The sequence below is a fragment of the Vanellus vanellus genome (genome assembly GCF_965231255.1).
Source record: "Vanellus vanellus genome assembly, chromosome: 1".
NCBI classification, from domain to species: domain Eukaryota; kingdom Metazoa; phylum Chordata; class Aves; order Charadriiformes; family Charadriidae; genus Vanellus; species Vanellus vanellus.
The window spans coordinates 51,789,732-51,809,604 of NC_138905.1; the positions used below are offsets into that span (position 1 = coordinate 51,789,732).

The following is a 19,873-nucleotide window of genomic DNA, read 5'->3' on the forward strand; positions in this document are numbered from 1 at the left end:
GTGCAAGGTCTTACATCTGGGTCAGGGCAATCCCAAGCACAAATACAGGCTCGGCGGGGAATGGCTGGAGAGCAGCCCTGAGGAGAAGGACCTGGGTGTGCTGATTGATGAGAAGCTCAACATGAGCCAGCAATGTGCAATCGCAGCCCAGAAGGCCAACCGTCTCCTGGGCTGCATCAAAAGAACTGTGGCTAGCAGGTCAAAGGAGGTGATTCTGCCCCTCTACTCCACTCTTGTGAGACCCCACCTGGAGTACTGCATCCAGCTCTGGAGTCCCCAACATAAGAAGGACGTGGACCTGCTGGAGTGTGTCCAGAGGAGAGCCACGAGGAAGATCTGAGGGCTGGACCACCTCTCCTATGAGGAGAGGCTGAAAGAGTTGGGGCTGTTCAGCCTGGAGAAGAGAAGGCTCCGGGGAGATCTTGTTGTGGCCTTCCAGTACCTAAAGGGGGCCTACAGGAGAGCTGGGGAAGGACTTTTTCCTTAGGCATGTAGCGATAGGACGAGGGGGAATGGCTTTAAAGTGGAAGAGGGCAGGTTTAGATTAAACATTAGGAAGAAGTTTTTCACTTTGAGGGTGGTAAGGCACTGGAACAGGTTGCCCAGAGAGGACCCATCCCTAGAGGTGTTCAAGGCCAGGCTGGACGTGGTCTTGGGCAACCTGGTCTAGTGAGACGTGTCCCTGCCTATGGCAGGGGGGTTGGAACTCGATGATCTTCAAGGTCTTTTCCAACCTAAACAATTCTATGATTCTATGAAGACCTGGCTGTAGAAGCATTTCAAAACACAGTTATGCAGGATAAGACCTTTTCAGAACCTTTATAAGTTACAAACTGTATTATACTATAAATACATCTAAGGCAAGAGTTGTGAAAGTATGCCAGCAAGGAAGAAAAAATAGTATTTTTAGCCAGCATGGTTATACTTGTAGAAAACTTGTAAAAAGTGTAAGATCAGTACAGTACAGGAGTTTTAAGAATTAGGCTGATTTAATGAACTACTAGTGTATGCTGATAATATGGCTATTTCTCCTTGGTTTTATAGGTAGTGGTGGAAAAGGAACAAGGCAGTGCCCTTTACCAAGTATTACAATCTTCCTTCTTTCGCTTCATGGGACTTGGAACAAGTTATTTTTTCTTATATAATTTTCCTGCTGTACAAATTCTCTCTCATGTGACTCGGTTAACTTGTTCAGTGCTCTCAAGTTGTAAAATTTTAACAATCCTACATGTTATAAAACCATTCACAGCACCTGTTCCTACTGGGAAAGGACTGCTTTGTTTTAGCAAGATTTTCCCTTTTTTTAATTCCATTTTCCCCAGGGGGATACCTGCTGATGAAGGCAGAGTAACCCTCAGTCTGCGTTTTTGAACCCTTCCTTTGCCATGGCTACCAGCTTGCCATCTTGTGCCACTGACCCCCTCCAAACTGACACTCACTTAATGTGAAACTGACCCAACCTGACTTGGGATCCCCCAATTCCAGCCCGCGGGAAAACGCAGGGGACCCAAAATAAAAAGGGCCCTTCAAACCCAAGGGCACGCACCCCTCCTAAAAAAGCCCACATTTGCACACGTAAAACGGCGCCTGGCCACCGCTCTGCCTGTCAGTGGGGACTACAAACGGGAAGCAGGAGGTGACCGGGCACAGGACAGAAGCTGAGGACCGCCGTGGCACCGGCACCTCGCGGCGCCCAACACGGCGGACCGGTGGCCCGGCGGCGGGGGACAGCGGGGCCGCGACGCTGCGAGAGCATCGCCACGCTGGCGGAGAGCCGGCGGGACAGCCGGCGGGACAGCCGCAGCCGGCCGCGCACAGCCGTTACACGACGCCCTCCTCCCCTCACAGGCCGTCCGCCCGGCCCGGGGCAGGGCGGTGCGCGGGGAGGCCTCGCCCTCCTCCCCTCCCCAGCGGAGTCCTCCAGCCTTCCCGGCGTGCCCCGCGCTCACCATAGAGCGCAGGGCCGGCCCTGCCGCTCTCTCTCTTGCTCGCTCGCACCGTGTGTGGGAGGCGGCGCGGCCGCGGCGACATGGCGGGCGTGGGGCAGGTGGGCAGCGCTGCCGCCGAGGCGGAGAAGCATCTCAACGGCGAGCTGCCGCCGGAGCCTGAGGACAAGGACGGCGGGGAGGGCGGAGCGGCGGGGCTCGGCGGGGAGGATGGTGCCAAGAAGAAGCGCAAGAAGAAGAAGAAGGGCAAAGCGGGCCCCGCGGGTAGGCGCCGGGCCGCGCCGCGCCGGGACCCTCCGCTGACAGGCGGGCGGGGCGGCCTGAGGGAGCTGCGACCCGGCAGAGCGGGCCTCGTACGGGCCTTCGGGTGGCTGAAGGGTGGCGCGGTGCGGGGCGCGGGTAGGGCCGTGGGCGCCGCCGAGGCCGCTGTCCCGGCCCGTGGCGGCTGTGAGGGATCTCCTCGGCGAGGAGGGGGCTGGCGGGCGCCGGGAGGATGCTGCTGCTGCCGTTCAGCACCAGGGAAGCCGGGGCGAGGGAAGTCCTGGCTGCCCCCGTGCGCGCAGGGGAAGCCACCCTTTCCCTCATCCCCTCCCTATGCCCCGAAGGGGGAAAGGCGTAAGGCTGCTGCTGTAAAAGTCATCCCGCATGATGGAGTCTCTGTACCCCTCCCAGCTTCTCTGAGAGAGCTGGAGCAAGTTCGGGCAAAGAGTGTAAAGGAACTACGGTTTAGGTTTGTTTTAGCAGGCCAGCAGTTAGTGAAGATCATGCTGTGCCTTTATAATTATCTACTTCACGCCCATATTATCTCACAAGAGCAGGCTGCTGCTATGGCAAGAAGAATTAGTTACCCTGGCAGAAAAAAAGTAATCAGAAGTGTTTAGATAATGCTACCTCTATACGCAAGTTTCGATAACAGTACCTGTCACTGTAGTGGTGTACGAGCTTATGCATTTGATCTGCTTTACAAAACAACAAAAAAAAAACCCAGCACGTAGTCTGGTAGTCAGTAGGATGAGTACAGCGTAATATTTCTATAAAGTTTTGGGGGTTGTTTACTAATGTGGAGCTATTCTTTTATTGTAAGTCATACTTTAATTTTACAAACAGGACAAGAAACAGATAAAGAAATGGAAGGTGCTGTCGATGATGTAGCAAAACAATTGGATAAACAAGCATTGGAGGAGAAAGAAAAAGATGATGATGATGAAGGCAAGTGTAACTTATCTTTTATCTTGAGACTTCCAATTTCATCTTCTTCCTAGACTCCCCATTTTAACAAACCTCTATGGATGTCTTTTGGGTTTGGTTCTTTGTGGTGTGTTGGTTTTTTTTTAGCTTGGGAGAACTGAGATGCAACTATATGTACTTTTTACTTTTTTGGCAACCATTTAGCTGTCACACATATATACGTATAAAAAATAACAGGGATAACAGCTTTGTAAAGCTTCTTGTTTTCAAGGATCTTATTACTGCAGGGAAATGTTTAGTTTAAGGTAAGGTAAGCTATAAATCATTCTCACTAGCATAACTATGGTCAGTATAAATTTATGTTCCAAATTCTGTCTCTTATTCTTGGCTTAGAACAAAAAATACCGAGGCAAATTTTAAGGGAGCATTTTAATTAATAGAAGGTCTTAGAGTCTTTACCAGTGACTTGAAGCCTGCTCATGTGTAATCCTAATTTTTCATTAAAACTGACTGGGGAGAGATTAATAAGCAAGGCATACACCTTGTGTGTTGCTTGTGCTGTACAGCTGATGTTCTAAGCAAGTGCCTTGGAAGTGTCTGGGATTGAAATGTAGGCTGGATGCATCTTTTCTGTAGGAATATCAGATCGAAATGCTGTCTTTCCTTTGTTGTGATGAGTGGTTCTCAATAGAAACAGACAGTTAAGAAAATACATTTCTTAAGTTAGTAGTTTAATTTCCTTCTTGTGAACTAGCATTTAAAGTTGGCTCAGCACCCTAAAATGGTCCTTATTGTTCTTAGAAATATTCCTAGTTAACTATTACTGGAATTCATCATTCCAGAGTTTAATTTAATAAATTAGATATAGAACTTTAAAAAAATGAATTAAGTGTGCTGAGATATATAAAATTGCAAATAAATTGATCTTTCAACATTATTAATCTATATATAGCATTCAGTTTTATGCAGTTACTTTCTGTAGGAGCATATTCTTATGGATTGTTTGTTTTATGGTATATTTCAGGTTATGGAGTTGAAATATAATTAATGCAGTATGTTCTTTGTGATCATTGCAACTAAAGTAAGAAATATTGAGAAGGATAGTGAAAACTTCATACAGTGAAAAAAGTTCTTTGAAAATTAATAGAATAGTTGTAGTTCCATCTCAGGAGAAATAACATTGTTAGTTGCAGATCAGGTGCTGTGTTCTTTTATGCTTTTTACAGTATTAGCAGTTAGTATTACAGTATTAGAAAGTGTAAAAAAAATGATGTGGTCCTATCACTGAAATAATAATCTGCCTTTTTTCCACATATTAGACTTGGACATGTTTATAGGAAAACAATATTTTTTGCAGGGAAAAGCTTTAGGTTTTTTGAAGACAACTGTGTGTTCTTGCTTGTACTGATTCTCACCACTTGCCATCTTAATAGTGTAGTTTCGGAGGTGTTGCTTAAGACATGGTGCTGCATTAGATTAAAACCAATAAAATACCTAGCCCCCCTCCCTTTTTTTTTTTCCCCTTGATAAGCCCATAACTAAGTTGCCTGAGAAATGAGACAGTATACCTTTTGAAATCTAGGAGAGATTAGGAAGTGCTCTTCAGATTTCCAGTGCAGTGTTAAAACATGCTGATAGATTACATTTTTGCACATTAGGCTCAGTTATTAAACAGCTGTACCAAAATGACATAAGGTTGGGCTTCAGTTTTGCAAAGATCTTAAATTGCTTTTCTGGTGAAAATTGTTTTCATTACCAGCTAAATAACCTGAAGACAAACAGGGTATTGGGCAGATGCAGTAGTTATGTTTCTGGCAGTGCAGTTAGTCTGCAGCAGTCTTCAAGGACATGAGAGCGTAGGCCCGGTTAGTTTGGTTTGCAGTTGGCAGATTCACGTGCAGTGATGTATGAAAAAGCCACAATAAGCAGATAGCATCAGCGACAACATTTAAGAAATGCTGTCTTTTTTTTTTTTTTTTTTTTTTTTTATTTTGCTATTTAGGCCTAGCATTTAAAACAAAAATCACTTGGTGAATGAACTGGAGTCATGTCTAATTCATTTCTTGATGAATGGTTTGAGCACAGCTCAAGGTCAAGAGAAATGTGGCAAAGTTACCACATTTTAAATAAATTTATATGTGCTATTAAGGATATTTGGCTGTCTATGAAATATGGATTGATGGAGAGTCTGGTAGGCTGGACTACATTGTAATTATACTAGTACAAATTATTTTAATTTTTTGTAAAAAATTGCAAGTATAAGATACTTAATGCCAAAATGAGCTGGGGAGGGGCAGGGGTGACACATTACTGAAATTTGCCCCAGCTGCAGGATTGAAGCAGTCACTATGGCATAAAAATGCGGATGACACTGACCATCATGAGAGACTTGAAATCTTGTGACTGGAACAACTGGTTGGTGTTTTTTTTTTAAATAAATGAGCACGTACAAGTTTCTGTATAAATGCATTAAAAATGGCAGTGCTTTGACTTGATTCTAAAAGTTCTTTCAATTTTAATTTTTGCTTTAGATAAAAATAAATGTTCTAAAACGTAGATGACTAGTACTTATCCATTTTGAAATGAACTTGTCATTAGGTCCATAAGGCTTAGTTAGATGGTACCACATCAGTAAAATACTTCATTGTATATGAAGTAACTAAGCATTAGATGTAACCAAATGTGAAGTCCACGGGGTTATTGTTAACTCCCAAATGTGACTGTAACATGGTGTGGCCGATTCCTGGTGTTTATGTGCTGTGCACTCTGAAAACTCACGCTGGTACATCCCACACGCAGTGGTTTTGCTCAGTGCTGGTTGTGACATTCCCTCTTATCTCCAGATTAAACTCAACCTGGCCTAAGTGTTGTCATCTTTATTTGTTTGGGTTTTTTATCTTTATAGATGCATGAAGTTCCTTTAGCTGAAGCATCAGGAGATGGGTTTGAAGCAGTAGTTCCTAACTTTTTGTTAGCTGTTGTGTCTAACACGGTTCTCTCTCACGCCCTCCCTCGTCCCCAGACATCTTTTTGGGTGAATTGAGAATAGATGAATTTGAAGTAGGGCTTTCTGAAAAGTCTTTCCCTGAGCTGCTTTTTTTTTTTTTCTTTGGTGATATGTTTAAGTCATCAACTTCAGAAAGTATTCAGAAAGTATTAGATCTGTCTTGCGTGCAGGGACTGAAAATGCTAATGGTTTGGTGGCAGCTTCTAGCTGTCTTCTTTTAATCCATTAAATTCTGCTGTGAAAGAAGTGTTTCCAGATAGTCCAGATGGCTTTGTGTCTCATTCAAAATTCTTTGGCTCTTCAAGGTTATTTTATGTTCACGTGAGCACTTTCTTTCCAGTAGATGGAGAGGGTGAAGGAGATGGAGCAACAGGGAAAAAGAAGAAGAAGAAGAAAAAGAAGAAAGGACGTAGGTATCAAGCACAAAGATAAAGATAGACTGCATGAATATTTGGTATAAGCATGTGTAAGTGCTGTTCTTGGCAGTTGAAATAAATTTTTGGGGTGCAGTTTGGGTTTGTAGGCTAAGTGTGGCTGAGTTTTCTTCTTTCTGGTATCCCTGAATGCCACCTTGAGAGTTGGCCAAATTAAGTCATGTGAGGGCATTGTGATATGATGTTGTTTTGGTAGAAGCCCAAATTCTAGTAAGGGGGATCTTAAATAACTTTTATGGTTGAAAGAAGATTCCTAGTCTTTCCAGAGTACCATATGTAAAACTTTCTTTAATTATACTCAACAGCTAAGGTCCAGACAGATCCACCTTCTATTCCAATATGTGATCTGTTTCCCAGCAACGTATTCCCAAAGGGAGAAGAATGTGAATACCCACCAACACAAGATGGGTGAGTGTTTTAAGCTTAAAAAATAAATGCTGTCATCTGGATGTGCTGTATTGCAAAACTCTTAATGTACAACTAAATGGTTGAAGTGAATTGTAATGTGTGTTTTGGGGATTTTTTTTTTGTTTGGTTTGTGGAGTTTTGTTTTGTTTTCCTAACTGGATCATCTAAGAACTTAATGAATAGAAGTCTTCAGCCCAGAAACGTTCCTCCTTCCCTACCCTTTAATTAAAAGTATAGCCTGTATGAGCAAAATTGCCATGAGGCAGGGGACCTTGAGACCCAGGGGACCAACAGGATTTCAGTAGGCAGCTTGTAAGAAAAATGTGGTCTGAATTAGAACTGAGTGAAGGTTTAAAATTTAGGGAGATGAGGCACTGATATGCAGCAGTTTTGGGAGCATCTAGATGTCAACTTCTTGTTATTTTTATTTATTTATTCTTTGGTAGACATATGTCAATCTCAGAGTAAGACAGTTTGATTTAAAAGCCTGAGTGGTATATTCTGCACTTTGATTCTTTTGATTTGTGTGAATATATAGTTGTTATAACCTAAACTGGTTTTTTTTTTATATAATTCATAGTGATGTGGGAATAATGTGCAATTATACTAAACAAGCAAAAGCTTCTAGTTGTTTACTGGAATGGAGATCTGCATCCTTATGTTTTTGTAGGGTACCACCATTTCCTTATGCTTTGTTAGGAACTAGGATATACCAGCCTGACTGAGTTTCCTGATTTTTCCTGCATGAAGTGTTGTGGAAGGTTATATTTTACTCGTCTGGGTGGTGGGGGCAGAATTGGCTTGAATTGTATGGAAATCTGAATGTAAAGACCAACTATTACTGAAAACTTACTAGGAAATTTTGAAACAAAACTCTGGGGGAAAAAAAAAAAAAGGCTAAACCAAAAGGGGGGGAGTAGGTAAATATTTATATTTCAGAAAGCCATGTTTAGTTTTCAATTACTTTTTTTTCAGAATCAAATTATTTTGAAATATAGAGTGTAAGCAACATGGTTAAGAGTCTAGTACATCCTATAAATTGTGTTCAGGTATTCACAGATAATATAGTTTCATTTTTATGAGATTAGAATTTAGTTTTGAGGAAGCCTTTTCTTCTTTTTAATTACTTCAGTTTGATCACAAGGTGTGCTCATGTTTCTTTATAAATGACTGCCTTGTTTGTGTGCACAATGTTAGCATGCTAGTGAAGAACTTTCACAGCATAGTCCTGATGGGCTGATCCAGACGTGATTCTTTCATGCTTAAGAGTTAAGTGTTTGTCTGTATACACATATGCCACATTCAGAAGGACATGATTTAAGCAATCCAGGAAATTAGATTATAAACATCTTAAGCATGTTCATAGTTTAATAACAAATGACACACTATTTTTACACCTCTGTTATGTATCCAGCTATTGAAGATTAATGTTTTGTTCTGTATTTGCTACTATTCATTTGAAAAGATGAAAAAAAAAAAAAAAAACAACAAAACCAAACTACCTTTTCTAACAGGATTTAAGCGGAACAGCTTTTCTGTACCAAGAGTGTTCTGCTGTGGAAAAAGAATGTGCTCTTCTAAGGAACCTGGAATAGTTTATATAATTTGCTTAAGCAAATATGCTTAGTTTTGTTCCTAATTTAAATATTTAAATCTTATGATGCTACTTTAGCATTTCCTAACATAAGTGGCTACTTAAATTAGTAGCTGACATGAATGCTAGGATATTTCCTATTCTGAATAATAGTTTCATTTTATATATTGGTGAACCATTTTTGTGCCACTTCTCTTATTCATGCTGAAGTCAGTAAGATTTTGTCTTTGATTTATTTTTTTTTTTTTGAGTTGCACTTCTATTCTTAACTCTTGATGTCATATGCTTTCTAAAGTTACCTATCGTCAACCTAGACTTTTGTCCAGGAAGTTAAACTAGAAGTGGGTATAATTCAATTTTCAGGGAAAAAAAATAGCAGAGAATCAATTCTTGTAGACAACAAACTAACAGCTTTAATTTTTTTATATCTCAGGTATTTAGTTCTGTTTGAAGGCTTGCAGTATTGGGGGGTTTTTTTGAAGACACCTGAATTTGAAATGATGTGACAGGAAGGGTGGAAAAGCTATAAGCAATATTTCATGATACATGGTTTTGTTAAAGTGGGCTTAAGGAATTCTTGTTTCTGCCCCTGTGCTGTTATCTGGGTTAAAATAGTGCGGGGAAATTATTTTCTGGAATTCTTTCATCACTAAAATCTGCACAGCACAATCCTATAAAGATTTGTAGTAGTGAAAGCTGAGGGCTGTGAACAGGAGTGAAAAGATGGGACCAAATGGTTTGGAGCAAGAGGTGAACCTCTCAAGCTGTCTTATGTGGTAGCCAGCACATTAGGAAACTGTCCTCAGAAAAGCTTGTTAGCTCACGTAGCTGTCAGAGCACTTGATGTTTGGTGTGAGACCTTCATCTGATCAGTTGACTTTTCACATGTCCTGAAGTGCTTAGGCCTAAGCAGGATTTCTTGTCACTTCCATTCCTGAGCTCCCAGGTGGCAGTGGTGCAGCTTTGGCAGCAAAACACTTTATAAACACTTTATGTCTGATACAGTATTTTTAAATGTAGAGGCTATTTTGTCCACCAGTTGTCTTGCATGGAGTCACTATATGCTGAAATACAATAGGATAGAGCAAGGACGGCTTCCTGCCAGTTTGCTGGAGTTTGCACTTAAGTCCATGACTGATTGCACAGCAGCTGCCCAGACTCTGTCAGCAGCTCTTGCTACCAGAGGGTGTTCCCTGCTGGAATTCAGAGCAGTCTGAAAGGATCCTCGTGTCCCTCTCCCCAGTGTTTTTCTGCAGTTCTCCTTTTCAGTCTTGTGCCGTGACTACTGGGCTGGGAGTAGTCCAATTTCCAAGTGCAGTAAGGGAGCTCAGGTGTTGCAGTCTGTTGCCTTTTTTTTTTTTTTTTTTTTTTTTTGTGTGTGGCATTTACCAGTGTTAAGGCAAATTCTAAGAGTAGTATGTGTGATGCCTGCTATTGGAGCAAGAAAACTGCTTAGAAAAATAAGCATGGGATTTCTCCTTTGCACTGTTGTTACTTCAGCTAAAGTGGACCAGGAAGTTCAAGGGAAACAAGCAAAAGGGTCTCAAAATATGTGAATCCTCTGGTCATCCTGGGAAAAATTGTACAGAATAGTCTGTTATCTTTCTTTATCTTTTCAACTCCGCTTTAGGATTGCAGGCCTCTTAACACTGTAAAAAATACTCAGTTCGAAATGCAGCAAAATTGCAGGGCATAATCTCTTGGCTCACTCATACCTTTTTTTGGCTGTGAAGGAAGCTTAAAGCAGAGCCAAGTTACATGTCTGTGAAACAGGTAACTAACTACACTTTTGGATTTCATAAAGAAATCCTTTAACTCTGCATATTCTGATGTTTGCTTTGAATCAGCTCATTTACATAAAGGTAAAAGTTAATTTCTAAATTCAGAAACTTTGTTGTAGTTCAGCATCTTTGGTCCATCTTGTCTATCATCTCTTTTCTTTTATGACCCACCTACCGGGATGTGCAGCTGTGTATTGGGTTTAGTAGTATTTGTCCTCCCTAGCATGTATGGATTTCTTTGAGTTATCACTAGGGTTTTTTGCATCATTACAGGGCTCCAGCTTCACCGTTTAAAGGGTATCTCTACTTTGTAGTCAGAAGAGCTGTCTTTTAGTTAAGTTCTGGCAGTTGCTGGAATGCTTAAATTAATTATGTTTTTGTTTGTTTGCTTTCTTGGAACCTCAGTTGTATGGTTTCTTGCATAATTAAAAAAAATGTATTCAAAACTAATCTTATATTTAGTCTTATACTGAAAATTATTCTTGAATTTGTTCTATGAACCTACATTCTCCTGGAACAAATGTTAATTCATCATCCAGCAAATTTAGAAAGTAACTTCCTGGCATGTGTCATAGTTACTATGCACTGTGTTAGGTGTTATTACCTAAATATTCTGAGGCTGAGCAAAAGTAATACTGGAACTACAGGCTCTTAAATTTTGAAGGAGCTGGTTGTCTCTGCGTCAGTAACAGTTTCTGGGCCAAGTACCTACACTACAGTGCTGAGATTCTTCTGCATACAGGAAGAGCAGTGTCTGAATTATTAAGATTGTGCAAAAAATAAACTTTTTGTATGAGCAGAGCATGTTGCAGTGATTCTCCCTGCTAAACTCGAGCTAGAATTGCAGGCACTAATATGAATTTTATACACCCATTCTGTCTTTTTGGAAAGAATTACGCATCCTTCAAGCATACTGCTTCTCTGGGCTTTTGGGAGGGTTGAGAGTTAAGGCTTTTGAAAACGTAAAGAGAATAAACTGAGTTTAATTTCGATGTGTACATGATTTTTCTGTTCTGCAGTGTTACTGCCTTTCACAGGTGCCAGTCTATGGTGCTGGTAGATTTTTATAGGTTTCCTTTATTCAGAAAACTTTATAGATCAGGTTCTTTTCTGTTGCATGCGGGAATGTAGACCTGGTTAGTAAACACTTTGCAGTCTTTAGACAGAAGTTGTAATGACTACTGTGATTATAGTAACTTTTCATGACACACTATTTATTTTGAAGGCGAACTGCTGCTTGGAGAACAACTAGTGAAGAAAAGAAAGCGCTAGACCAAGCCAGTGAGGAAATCTGGAATGATTTTCGGGAGGCTGCAGAGGCACACAGACAAGTGAGGAAATACGTTATGAGCTGGATAAAACCTGGAATGACAATGATAGAAATATGGTGAGGACACAGATCTTCTCAAAGACTTCTACTGTAGATTTTTCTTCTTTCTCCACAGGGGGAGGGATTTACTCTCAATTTTGTGTGCTTAATTCACTGTGTCATGAGAGTTGGAGGGATTTCTGTTTGAAGTATGCAACCAGCATCCCCAATTATTTCCTTTAAGTTTCCTCTTAAAACATATTCTTAGCTTATGCAGCTTTGCAGGGCCTGGGATCATACTGAATTTCAAACTGAGCTTTCGGTTCTGTTCACTTATTTTGAGCACATGCTTGATTTTAGTGTTCAGTGCCCTGGCTACTTTGCACGTAAGTTCTGCAGTGGTGCTAAGAGAAGCAGCAATAACAGTAGTAAACATCCTGGCTTTTGCCAGAATGGTCAGTGAAATGCTATGTGGATGAGCAATGCAAGTGCTGTTTGCGTTTGGGAGTGGGCGAAGCAGCATAAAAATGGCATGGCTGTGTACTCAGTCCAGGGCAGAAAGATTTTGTCTATATTTAGTCTTAACGGACTGATGTTTTTGGAGAAACACAATGTTTCTTTGTGTTATTCTCAGTTGATAAGAAATAACTGAGCAAATAGATTAAGATAAACATGAGTTTGATTAAGGTAAAGTTTAAAGAAAAAATTAGCTTGGGCCAATTCTCTTGACTCTTCCAACTATTCCTTTTTCTGTCCTTCAGTTTATCTAGATTGAATGTCTACTGTCAAAGTACTGCACTGATCCAGGACAGTTTAGCTTCCAAAATCAGGTGCTTTCAGCCTGGTATGACTGAGGACTGTGCTGACAAGACTAGAATAGTATGGAAGCTAATCAGAGTTGATCCTCAAGGTAACTGTGTGAGGATAATGGAAAGAAATAATATACCATCAGGGAAAGTGAAGAAAGACAGCTGCTTTGATAATCACTAGTCTGGCTGAAACAAATCTGTCACATTGAATTATGCAGTTTGACTGTTACAAGCAATAGTTTTCTCAAAACACGACTTTTCTTCTAAAAGTATCTCAGGCTATGGGGTAGACTTGCCTATTAAAATAAGCTCTCTTCTTTTGCCAGATGCTCTGAGTGAACAGCTTTCTTAAATAAAATCAGTCTGGTGCGCTAACGTGACCTGCAGTTTACATCATTCACTGCCGCTATAGGAGTATGCACTGGTGGACATGTATCTGTAGCTTTCCAGTAGCTAACAGCTTGAGAGTAGACAAAAAACAAGAACAAATGCTAGTCTCAAGGCTTTGTTTTATCACAGTTATCGCTTAAATTACAAACAATATTATTGTCCTTCCTTAATTTGAAATTTTTTTAATAAATGAGAGTACTATACTATTGCCTTTTTTCTTTTTTTTTTTCCCTTTTAAATCCCAGTAATTGTAAAAAATGGATTTAATTTGCCTAAACTTTAGTTGTATAGCCTCAGGAAGAATGGGTTAAATGTAGCTTGTAAAGGATGGATATTTAAGGTTTAGAGTAAAAACGCTAGCGAAGTACTCAGTTTTGCCTAAGAAGGGTAAAAGAAACAATACCAAGAACTGAAAATCATTATGTTGCACTTATATTTTCCAGTCTTGGGTCTCCTAGTTAGCATACAAGTAGTTTAAGATTTCAAATTATAACATTTGCTTGAATATTTTTCTGAGGTTTTGTTCTTGCATTGATTTATTTGAAGTCATCATAAGAAATATTAATGACAACGATTATGTTTTCTTTTTTCTTCTCCCTCCCCTCTGCCTTTCAGTGAAAAACTAGAAGACTGTTCACGTAAGCTGATAAAGGAAAATGGTTTAAATGCAGGTCTTGCATTTCCTACTGGGTGTTCTCTGAATAATTGTGCTGCCCACTACACTCCCAATGCTGGAGATCCAACAGTCCTGCAGTACGATGATATTTGCAAAATAGATTTTGGGACACACATTAGTGGTTAGTTTTCATTTATGAATTAAACTTTTGAGAACATTCTTCAGTGCAAAAACTGTGATGGTAATTAACTTCTGCTGATTTCAGGTCGTATTATTGACTGTGCTTTTACAGTCACATTCAATCCAAAATATGACAGACTATTACAAGCTGTAAAGGATGCCACAAATACTGGAATAAAGGTATGATCATTATGCAAGTCATTTACTAAGTCTCTTACAGTAAACTTTGCAATTATTTTCCATTTATGTTTGCACTTTATTTTCAGTGTGCTGGAATAGATGTACGTCTCTGTGATGTAGGGGAGGCCATACAAGAAGTTATGGAATCTTATGAGGTTGAAATTGATGGCAAAACATACCAAGGCAAGTTCTTTTTTTATATGAAGATAGTTGTTCTGAGAGTATGTGAGTCTTTATACAAATACTGATTTATTTGTATCATATTGAAAAGACCTCTGTACTAGAAGTATGGTATGAGTGACTTGCATAAATACGTGTTTCTGGCTGGCTTGCCGTTCCTCTGGAGGAATGTTCTTGGCTCATCCTTCTAAGTATTGTATCTGTAACAGATAAGATGAAGGTTAAACTGTTTCAAAATCTACAAATTATTTGATACCTGCTGTTTGACTTCATTAATAGACTTGTTACTGTTGGACTTGCTAATCTTTAATAATGAAGTTTTGATATAGCGTAAAAAACTAACTTATGTCTTGGCTGGAATTTGTACAAAATGTGTGGATAGTTTTGTGTTTAGTTCCTTTGCAATATGATGAGTCACTATTGTACTTTCAATATGGGCTAACAAACTAAATTGCCTTAAAGGGTTTAACATTTGTTAGGAAATTGCCTGTAATATTAATATTATTCTTCTTCAAAAGTGAAACCAATTCGCAATTTGAATGGACACTCGATTGGGCCATATAGGATACATGCTGGAAAAACAGTGCCCATTGTGAAAGGAGGAGAAGCCACAAGAATGGAGGTAAATGGAGTTCTAATCATTCTGTTAAGTTTCCCCAACTGTCACTGCAAGACTACTATTTCCTGTGCAATCTGAACGTGTAGTATTTGTGGTCCCGGTGGATAATAGCAACAGAGGAAAAACTTTGCTGTACTTTGTAGTGTTCCTGTAGCGGAGTGATCACTCTTGTTTCATCTCAATGGCTTCTCCGTTTAGCTGTGGAATGTTCTGGTATCTAACACTTTCTGAAATTGAAGCTTTGGGACACTGCTATTTAAAAAACAAACCACCAAACAATTGGAAAAAAAAAAAAACCTTGCAATCTGAATGGCCTTAGTGGTGCTTATGGAAACTCTTGCATATTTATTTCCTAATGTGTATACATTATTTAAGTGCTACATTCCAACACTGCATTTAGGAGCAGAGAAAAGGACAGGAATTCAGATTTTTGGGTGAACTTGAGGGGACCAGAGTTTTCCTGAAAGGTGTTTGGACTTGCCAGTCATTCACACTTTCCTTTTTTGTTCATTCTGTAATTAAAAAGACAAAATAACAATCTTCTCTGGCTCAGGTAATTCTTAAGAAATATTTCTGTAGTGTGGTAGCTTTGGATGACTTTTTGCAAGTACAGTTAGATATGATATCTTTCTTGAAAAGCTTCCAGTGCAGTTTTTCTGTAGAGATACAAAATAATTAAGCATTTTTCTAGTTAATATGAGAGGCTAGATGAAAGATGTTGTTTGAATAGCATTTTGGAGCAGGGGAAGAGAAATTGCTGTACGTGATGTAGCAAACTATATCAATCAGAAAGGCGGTATTAAAATACATAATGTGAGATTTAGCCACCAATTTGATGTAAGCTTATGTGCTAATAAGATAAGAAGGCTTATTTAAAAGGTTGGTAATGAGATAAGAAGCTTTTAATTTCATTCTAAGCCTGATCACTGATCAGCAATGATCACGAGTAAAGCCTATCAGAGTAAATAAGACTTCTAAGAGCTGAATAGCGTGCTCTGGACAGAATTGTTTTTTGAGACAGGCTCACTCTCATCACCCAAAACTTGTATCGTAATTGTTTATCACCTTGTTAATGATGTGAGCAAAAAGACAAAGTTTTAACTATCATCTTACCTATACCAGTGTGCAAAGAAATTAAAGAGTATTGGAAGAGGAAGGTATAAGAAGCTTGTGTGCTCTTCTTGTTTTAGCTTAGTGAATGGTTAAGTCTTGTATATCATCCATCATCAGTATATTGCTAGTATAAAACTTAAGTGTTCTTTACGCAGATCTTACTTAAAGATTTCAGAGCTTTGAGATTGTTTTAACTGAATATCCAGACAGTTGGGAGAAGACACTTTTTAAGTTCTTCAGCTTCTGTAGATTACTTAGGACACAATCCTACATCGTCAAAGACTGAGTTTTGCCAATGAAGAATGTGGCGCATAGCCAAGCTCTTACTGTACTGTGCTAATTATAGTATCAAACTGCAATCCAATGAATTTTTTTGTGATGAAGAGAAATACTGCTTCTGACGATCCTTATTCTGAAAAAATGAGTGTAAAGTGAATATTTTTTGTGGCATTGTGTGGGGTTTTTTGTGGGTTTGTGTGTGTGTTTTTTCTTAAAAATCAGTTGTATATTCAGGGCATCTTGAAAAGTTTTGGTCTTGAATTTGAAGCCCATGTTACTGCTTTTCACATGGCTTCTTATTTTTGGGTTGTGACTTTCAAAGTAGCTTAATAAACTGAAAAAAACACCTCCAGCTGTCCACTGACATTTATGCCCGATCTTGTTAAGTCCCTTTCACAGTCCTATCATCAAGGATATGCGAATGCACTTGGCAGAAATGAGTTTATGTAATGGTATTTCAGTATGTTCTTGGCTAGAATTTTGATAATGCCCTTGCAGATATATATCACCTTCAGTTCTTGAAGAAATTCATCTTGTGGAGTGGAAATGAGCAGGTTAAGGGTTTATACTAGCAGCTGTTACCAGAAAATTCTTGCAGAAATTGGGCAGAAAGTTCTTCAGTGCAGTAAGTCTCTGTAATCAACATCTATTTGCTATGTCTAAACTGTACATTTCCTAGGACTTCTATCTGAATAGCAAAGGAGAGTAACTTCCAGTTGGCAAATGTTTTGCAGCAGAATGGAGTTTCGTAGCTATGTTAGATGTATACTTTGACAGTGTTTTAACTGCAATGACTTTGAGAAATTGTGGCTAGAAACATGCTGATATTTATGGCTTGAAACAAAATGGTACTAATATAAGTAGCTGGTGATTTGGAAGTGTCTGTAACTTTACTGTGTGAAATCTCTGTATTGAATTCTTCTCTACATTGATTTGGTGATTAATCTATTCACATCTAATTATTTGTATTCAGAAGTTATTTTATTGAGATCATTATATCAGAATGGCCTGATGTCACATTTTCATATTGCAACATGTTCCCTTTTTCTTTCTCTCCTTAGGAAGGTGAAGTATATGCTATAGAAACCTTCGGTAGCACAGGAAAAGGTGTTGTTCATGATGATATGGAGTGTTCTCATTATATGAAGAACTTTGATGTTGGGCATGTGCCAATAAGGTTGGATTTTTTCTTTTTTTTTTTTTTTGCGCTGGTATATTGTGCTAGAGCTACCACCCTCCTAGGGTTCACATTTGATACAGTGCAGGTTCTTCACTGATCAGTAAGGCTGTCGGAGGACTCAAAGGGTGGTGTTAACAATGTTCTTGTTATGAAATATGCTGTGATTGGAATAATTCCATATTGCTCCAGATTTAGAAAGGATCTGGAAATGGAGAAGATACAGGGTTATGTCTTCAGAAATCTAGATTGTTTTTTTAACTTCCTATCATTAGTAATTCTTTATACTTAAAAATATATAGATTGTGTTTGTATATTAGTCTGCATATTAAATGCATAGATTTGCATTTTTTAAAATCAACATTTGTGTTATGGTTTTGTGCCACAATCTGTCTTAGTGCTGTTCCCGGAATATACCAAGCTATTCACGTCATCTGTTTTGTTTGTATGGATATTTTGTGCTTTTTAAGTTCTTGTTTCAGCGTATTCCTATAAAATGAAATAGCTTATTAATTTTCAGTTTTCATTGAGACTGCATTTATGCATTTGTAGGAGTGCAACATATTTTCTGAAGTGAAGGTTATTATGGTTAGAAACATAGCAGGCAGACATGCTTTTCCAGATAGTTCTATTTCGCTTCATAGAACAATCTAGCAATATGAAAAATGGTGGGGGCGTGTGTGTGTGTTAATCTAAGGGAGGGAAAGGAACTGCTTATATTTGGAAATAAGTTTATTTCTTACCAGATCTATAAATCTCTAATTTTTATTTATATGTATCGTTAGAAGTATGAATAAAAAGCTTACTGAATGTTTGACTTCAAAAGTAAATCTTCAGAGGTTTAAACCACCAAGCTTATGCCTAAACTAGTTCCAATTATTAGCCACTTCAGATCAGGAAGAGTTCTGTTTTTCTTCATAAAATGGATCTTCCTTTTCTTATTTAAGAAAATGGTTCTTGTCGCTGCGTTTAGTTTTCGTTGAGTAGTTAGATGCAGATATGTTCACAATCTAACTTCCCCTATTTGAAATGGACAGCCAGTGTGTTTGGCAACATTCAGATTTGTTTTGAAGGATATCTTTTTGCAGGAGGAAAATGCACTTTCTTTTGTGAACGGAACACCTGATTGATGTAGAAAGACATCCCAAGACTGGGCAGTCTTAAAATACCTTAAAATACCCTTTTCTTAATTGGTGTATTTCTGTCATGAATGCTTGCTGATGATACCTCTTTCTTCTCAAACGTGGTGTTCTTTTTTTCTTCAGGCTTCCAAGAGCAAAACACTTGCTAAACGTTATCAATGAAAACTTTGGTACTCTTGCCTTCTGCCGCAGATGGCTAGATCGCCTGGGAGAGAGTAAATACCTAATGGCATTGAAGAACCTGTGCGACTTGGGCATAGTGGATCCATATCCTCCCTTATGCGACATTAAAGGCTCGTACACAGCACAGTTTGAGCATACTATACTGTTGCGCCCAACGTGCAAGGAGGTTGTCAGCAGAGGAGATGACTACTAAACTCAAAGCCACCTCAGCACCTTTATACTCTAGGCTTTGTTGGAACATACTATACCAGAATTAATTTGCAACATATTGTCTGTTTTAACAGTGGACTGATGTAATACTTTCCGTATTTGGAAAGGAAGGAATTTAATCAAAGGCAAGTCTTCTAATGTAACTAACCAAGAAAAAAAAGCTTTCAGGCCTTTAGAAATATTTCAAAAGTTACTTATTTTTTTCTGTTCAGGGAAATATGTGCTATAAAGCTCAATTTTTAGTTTGGAATGAGTTATACATTTTGTTTTGAACATTTATGATAAAAGATGCTTTTCAAATATTTATATTACCATATTCCTACTTGAATGCTTTGAATGACTACACCTGATTTCTGCGCCCAAGTCCTCTATGATATTGCCTTTTAAACTTCCTGGAATCCATTTTGTAAAAAATAAAGACAAATTTTCAGATCTAAAACTATATATACTTTTTAGAAGTCTGGTTATGATTCTGGTCAGGAGTTTGCTGGGAAAATGCTCTATTAAATATTTTACAAACTTGATTTGCCATTTCTTGTCTTGAAACTGGACTGGTCTGACCCTTAATATGAACCTTTGCCTCTTAGTGCTTATTTAAATAGTCTTGTCAGTGCTGGGATACAGGGCAAGAAGTCATCAACACTTTGCAGGACAGAATGTGACTTCAGTAGAGATGCATGTTGTGACTTGGTTTTGAGAGTGCTAGTCTCCAGCTTAGAGTTTAGCTGTATTTGGAACACAGCAAATGCATTTTGTATTCTCTCTTGCTGTTATCAGCAACATGCAACTTTGGGCTGAAGTCAACTGTGAATATTAGTATGTATCCCTACATCTTCTTTGCCATTGGCGTGCCTTTTTGCATGGAGTATAATTTTGTCTCATGTGATTCCCAGTCTCCTTTAAGTACACATTAGATTGGACAAGTTGTGGGGACAATGAAAACGTTAATTTATTTTGGAGAGTTGAAAGTTCTTCCATACAAGCAAACTAATCTGGAGTATTTGATGTTTTCTTGACATAAGCGGTCATTATCCATCTTCTGGCTGCAGCAAATCTGACTGGTGAATCTCATTTGTAAAGGTGAATTAAATCCCATGGCTCATCAGGCCTGGATGCCGTATGTCTTCC

The 19,873-nt window shown here is 39.0% G+C and overlaps 1 protein-coding gene across 2 annotated transcripts; it reads left to right on the forward strand.

Annotated features, from left to right (window-relative positions):
- The first annotated feature begins 1,957 nt into the window (after positions 1 to 1,957).
- On the forward strand, positions 1,958 to 19,269 carry METAP2 (methionyl aminopeptidase 2). Of its 2 annotated transcripts, none has more exons than XM_082483909.1 (11): positions 1,958 to 2,210; positions 3,054 to 3,155; positions 6,482 to 6,550; positions 6,881 to 6,983; positions 11,584 to 11,745; positions 13,482 to 13,663; positions 13,748 to 13,842; positions 13,929 to 14,025; positions 14,541 to 14,644; positions 17,095 to 17,210; positions 18,476 to 19,269. In XM_082483909.1, exons 1-11 carry the CDS (start codon positions 2,030 to 2,032, stop codon positions 18,726 to 18,728), a joined length of 1,464 nt encoding a protein of 487 aa, XP_082340035.1. In that variant the 5' UTR covers positions 1,958 to 2,029; the 3' UTR covers positions 18,729 to 19,269. The 2 variants fall into 2 exon arrangements, with proteins under 2 accessions (XP_082340035.1, XP_082340036.1); XM_082483910.1 differs by having other exon boundaries at positions 1,960 to 2,210; positions 6,485 to 6,550.
- Positions 19,270 to 19,873: the final 604 nt, after the last annotated feature.

Coding starts and splice junctions, on each gene's coding strand:
- METAP2 (XM_082483909.1), top strand. CDS start 2,030: ATGGCGGGCGTGGGGCAGGTGGGCAGCGCTGCCGCCGAGGCGGAGAAG. Junction 11,746..13,481: donor ATGACAATGATAGAAATATG/GTGAGGACACAG, acceptor TCTGCCTTTCAG/TGAAAAACTAGAAGACTGTT. Junction 14,026..14,540: donor TGATGGCAAAACATACCAAG/GCAAGTTCTTTT, acceptor CTTCTTCAAAAG/TGAAACCAATTCGCAATTTG.